At 42.2% G+C, this 5,000-nt stretch overlaps 1 protein-coding gene across 1 annotated transcript in view; it reads left to right on the top strand.

Annotated features, from left to right (window-relative positions):
* The window catches only part of brinp1 (bone morphogenetic protein/retinoic acid inducible neural-specific 1), a 211,518-nt gene that overhangs the window by 187,680 nt on the left and 18,838 nt on the right, over window positions 1–5,000 (top strand). Inside the window, exon 6 of the mRNA XM_063211326.1 lies at window positions 2,874–3,110. Within this exon, the coding sequence (XP_063067396.1) occupies window positions 2,874–3,110 (237 nt within the window). The remainder of the gene's footprint in view (window positions 1–2,873; window positions 3,111–5,000) is intronic.

Here is a 5,000-nt window from a genome sequence, read left to right as displayed (position 1 = left end):
CTTGCCCTGTCCCTGCACCTCCTCCACCCATGGCTGAAGTGCCTTTAAGCAAGGCACCTAACCCCACATTGCTCCAGGGACTGTAACCGATACCCTGTAAATAACTGTAAGCAGGCCTGGAAATTCGTCATTTTAGGGACAAGGCCACTTGAGAGGGCATCAGAGAGGGCATTAAGGCCACTGTGGCCTTATGGCAGATATTTTGTCAAGGGAACAAGGCCAAAGTGAGCGGGCACGAAATTCCTGCCCTGACTGTAAGCATCAGATAAGTGTAATGTAATGTGAAATGGCCAAACTTCCTTCTCCTCCTCCAAATCTGTCCGTCCTAGTCTGCTACTCTACATCCTCTTTCTTTGGACTTTTTTTGGGGCCCTGAAGACAAAACTCTTATTCAGTTCCAGCTTGATGAGCAAACTACTTTTTTGGATGAAAGGTGAAACTCATTCAATCTCTACAGACATGCTAAATACAGGCAAACCATTTGTCTCTGAAATGTGTGCTGACCTTTTCATAAAATGAGGCGTAAGGCACAGGCATTGTGTGACGTGCGTGCGTGCGTGCATGCGTGCGTATCTCGCACTAACTGTAGGTCACTGTCTCTTTCTGGTGGCCTCCCTGGAGAGCCAAAACACTAAATGCAATCATGCTTTGTCTTTCCGCGGGTCTGCGGGTGACCTCCCGCGAGTGCTCGAGTATGCCTATAAATGCAAACGCGTCTCATCTCTGTGGCGTGCAGGTGATCTCCCCAGGGTCCTAGGAAGTACAGACACATCCTTTTCATTTTTAGTACTACTGTACAGATGATCCTGAAGCCCCCAGCGGTGCAGATGACACGCAGCTGTGTTAAGGCGTACAGAAGTGTTATCTCAGTATCTCAGTGCAGACTTGTTATTGACTGTACTGAGAGGCTGTCTGTGTCTCGCAGGTGTGCAGATGACGCGTAGCTGTTGTAAAGGTGTGAGGAAGTGTTATTTCTCCCTTGCGGTACAAGATGCAGACTTGAATTTGTCAAGGTCTGTTGCCTGTCTCGTTCACATCTAGAGGAGTCATGAAGTGACTTTTACACCATGCGTGTAGGTACAGGTGATGAATATTGGTAGCCTGGCCACGTCCTCCTAGTGACGCAACACCTTCTGTGTTGCTTCTAGTCAGTCCAAGAGCAATGTAAATATCGTTTCTGATTTCCCGAAAAATCGGGAACTCCACCCACTTTGTCTAACACCAGTCAACCAGTAGCAAACCAAGGGAGGCGGGTCAACCATGCTGTTTGGGAAAGTTAATTGTTATGATCTTGGTCAGACCAAGTCTCAAAGACATTGAGAGTCGATGAAAATCAGGCTAGAATATTGGTATTAACAGTGTCATCAAAGTACGGAATGCAGACTCTATCCCCGTCGGTCCGACTCTCTGGTCTGCAGGTGGCACTCAGCTCTTTTATGGTGTGTGGAAGTGTTACGTCCCCCCTCAGTGCTCAATTTAGACTTGTCATTCTGCTGTAAGTCTGTCTCTCTCAGGTCTAGAAGACGTGTCACTGTCTGTGTTTATAGGTCTATCTGTCTCTAGGTCTTCATGAGATAACATACTATATGGTGACTTTCACGGAATGCGTATGGGTATTGAATAGGGGTTACAGTGGTGTAGTCTTCTTTTTTTATGGTGGGTATGCTGTATATTTGAGCATTTTTTGAAGTAGGTATACTGTATATATTTGTGCTATTCAAAACAATGGATCAATCAATTTTAAGTGGGTATACTGAAATTCCTGAAATTTAGAAGTGGGTATACTCTGTACACCCGTGTTCTACGTAGACTACACCACTGGGGTATTATCATAAAATATACAGGCTTGTCTTTGTCTGCTCTAGACTGTCTCCTACCTGTCTTTAGGAAACATGTTTTTTTCAGGTCTATACATTATATTGCTATTATTTAAGGCAGACTTGTCTCTTTCGGTCTGTGTCTATGAGCTTTGCAAATTAATTGCTGTGGCTTCTATATGTATGGGTGTTGACGTGTTTCTGTGTGTACATGCGTGAGTGCTTGCATAAGTGCGTGTGTGCTTGCGGCCTTTGTGAGTTTGTGTGTGTGTGTGTTTGAGTGAAAGTGGGCATATGTGTGTTGTATGCAGTCATTGGCCTGCCTGTCAGCAGGTCTTCAGGCGATCTTCCCCAAGTGTCTATGTGTTCGTTTTTTCCCCATTACTAAACGTCGACTTGTCCATGTCGACTTTCCTCCATACGGCTCTTAAAGGGACACTGTGCAGGTAATGGTCAAAAAAGGTACTGCAACTTTGCTGCTCATTGAAACTGGGCTGCCTATTGCCAACGTTGATCTTTTCATGAAAGTTGACTAAGTATTATACTAATATTAAAGGACTTTTTTTAGGAAAAGCACAAAAGCACAACAGATACCTCTTAATGTATGTCCTCTACAAGTCTTCTGTTGTCCAGTCTTGCACTTTAAATGTCTGTATGAGCACTGTCTATGTCCATACTGTCTTAAGTCCATGTATAAGTACTGTCTATGTCTATACTGTCTATGTCCTTACCTAGATTAGTCTATGTCTAATGGGAAAGCAAGAAATGTAATTTCAAATTCTTTGTATGACCAGTGCATGTAAAGAAATTGACAATAAAACCTACTTGACTTGACTTGACTTGAATATTCTTTAGTATGGCCATAATGAATACTTAGAATTTGATGGTGGTGGTAAGTATTCATGAAAAAGGTAACATTAGTGAATGGGTAGTATTAATTCTGGAGGTAAACAACTAAAAATCTCAGTGTCCCTTTAAGGTGATGTTGTGCGTGTGCGGGCTACCTCCCCAGTTCAAAACCCTCCACTGTTCTCTGTCTTTCTGCCTGTACTGTAGGTCTTCAGGTGATCTTCCCCGAGTACCTGCAGGAGAAGTTTGTCCAGTCGGCGCTGAGCTACATCATGTGCAACGGCGAGGGCGAGTACATGTGTCGCAACAGCCAGTGCATCTGCAAGTGCTCGGAGGACTACCCACAATGCAACTGCCCCGTCACTGACCTGCAGATCATGGAGAACACGCTGCAGCACATGGTGGAGTCCTGGGCAGCCTCCTACAAGGACTTTGAGAATTCAGGTACAGTAGGTTATAATATTGTGGATACAGTACACCAGTGTTTCCCAACTAGGTGGTACACGAGCACCCCTCAGGGGGTACGCGGAAAAATGTAATAATCACAAATATATTGAGTGTAGTCACATTGGGATAGAGGAGCAGAGCATGAATGGGGGCGAGGGGGTACTCATCATATGAAAAAATTGCTAAGGGGGTACACAGGACAAAAAAGGTTGGGAAACACTGCAGTACACGGTACAATACCGTTTATTGCAGATATACTGTACAGAGTACAATACAATGTATTGCAGATACTGTACACACAGAGGACATTGAGAATTCAGGTACAGTGGGTTATTGTGAATACAGTACACTGTACAATACAGTTTATTGCGGATAAAGATAAAGAAAGATACATTTTGCAATACAGGATACACTACACACAAAGGACATTGAGAATTTATGTAGCTTGGTGAAGACATACCTAGTGCACAAGCACACACACACACTTTGAGAATTCAGGTAGTTTATTGCAGTAGATGCGCATTCAGTATAGGCCTACGCAAGATCCAGTAGACATTTACTGTACAGTAGGGCTGGGCGGTTTTGGAAAAAATGAGCATCACGGTTTTCTTGATGAAAATTGACATCACGGTTTTCTGCACGGTTTTTTGATAAGCGGCGATTTCCCCCCAAATCTTAATCTTTCGGACGAAAAAAAACTGAAATTAAATTTAAAAATGAGATACAATCATGAATTTAAATTAATCTCCATTTCTATTTTATCACTTTTTCATTTCAATATTTTTATATTTTATAGTTTATATTTCCCTACCCAAGACTTTAAGTTCCCTTTCAAGTAAAAAGGGTTAATAAATTATTATAAGCAGCTGTTTTTGGCTTTTTTCCCCAAGACAGCCCAAAACTGCATATTTGTTCTACACCTGGCAACACTACTTGCTTAGTTCTCGTTGTACACCTGGCAACATTGATCACTACGACCGCATGTTGCCTTGCGCAGCGCGAGTAAACACAGTGGGACAGAAACGGAACAGACTGAAGAGACACGAAAACAAACGGATTTACTTGACATTGTGTGAATATTTTTTTGAATTAAAGGCCAAATATAACGTATAATGTATTTTGTCAGGTAGTTTGTGTCATATGGCGATGTATTTCGCTCCTATTTTGCTCCCAAATCATTTCAAACAGCAATGTAGCAATGTATCTTGTCTGCCCATTGCATTTTGCAAGCTAAGCTAAATTAGCCTCAATGGCAAAACTCATACGCAGCCTTAACAGCAGTCCTGCACACGCAGTTGGGATGGTAATGAAATACAGTTAAGGATCTGAGAACTGTTTTAGCCTATTAGAATAGCCTTTTATTTAACTTTGTGAGATCAAATGTAAGCTAAGTTGATTTAAATGTTCATCATGATTCATCCATGCCATGTGGGTTCTTCATTAGGCTATGCTTCACTCTCACCAGCTTCTTTAGCGCGATTAACCAATTATTTGTATTGCTTCAATCAACATCTTAAATTGTGATGACATTTCCTAGTAGAAAAGCAACAGTGGACTTGGAGTTGAAATGAAGTGTGACACGAAGTATGAAGTTCACGCACATAGCCTAGTATATGAACAACAACAACAAAACCGTCTCTCATCAAAAAGAGAACCTTGTGTAGGTGAAACCGAGATCACGGTTTTTTAACCGTAAACCGCCCAGCTCTACTACGTACAGTTATTGTTGTTTCCTACAAGGACGTAGACAATTGAGGTAGGTAACTGTAGACATACCAGTAGACATACCGGTATCCGTCACACACATTGTAATTGCATCCAATACCCCCACTTACGGCATTTTGTTGTTCTTTCTCTTACAAGAACACTAGCTATCATATTGTAGAT

The sequence above is a fragment of the Engraulis encrasicolus genome, chromosome 11 (assembly GCF_034702125.1).
Source record: "Engraulis encrasicolus isolate BLACKSEA-1 chromosome 11, IST_EnEncr_1.0, whole genome shotgun sequence".
Lineage (NCBI taxonomy): Eukaryota > Metazoa > Chordata > Actinopteri > Clupeiformes > Engraulidae > Engraulis > Engraulis encrasicolus.
This window is presented reverse-complemented; position numbering and strand designations above follow the sequence as displayed.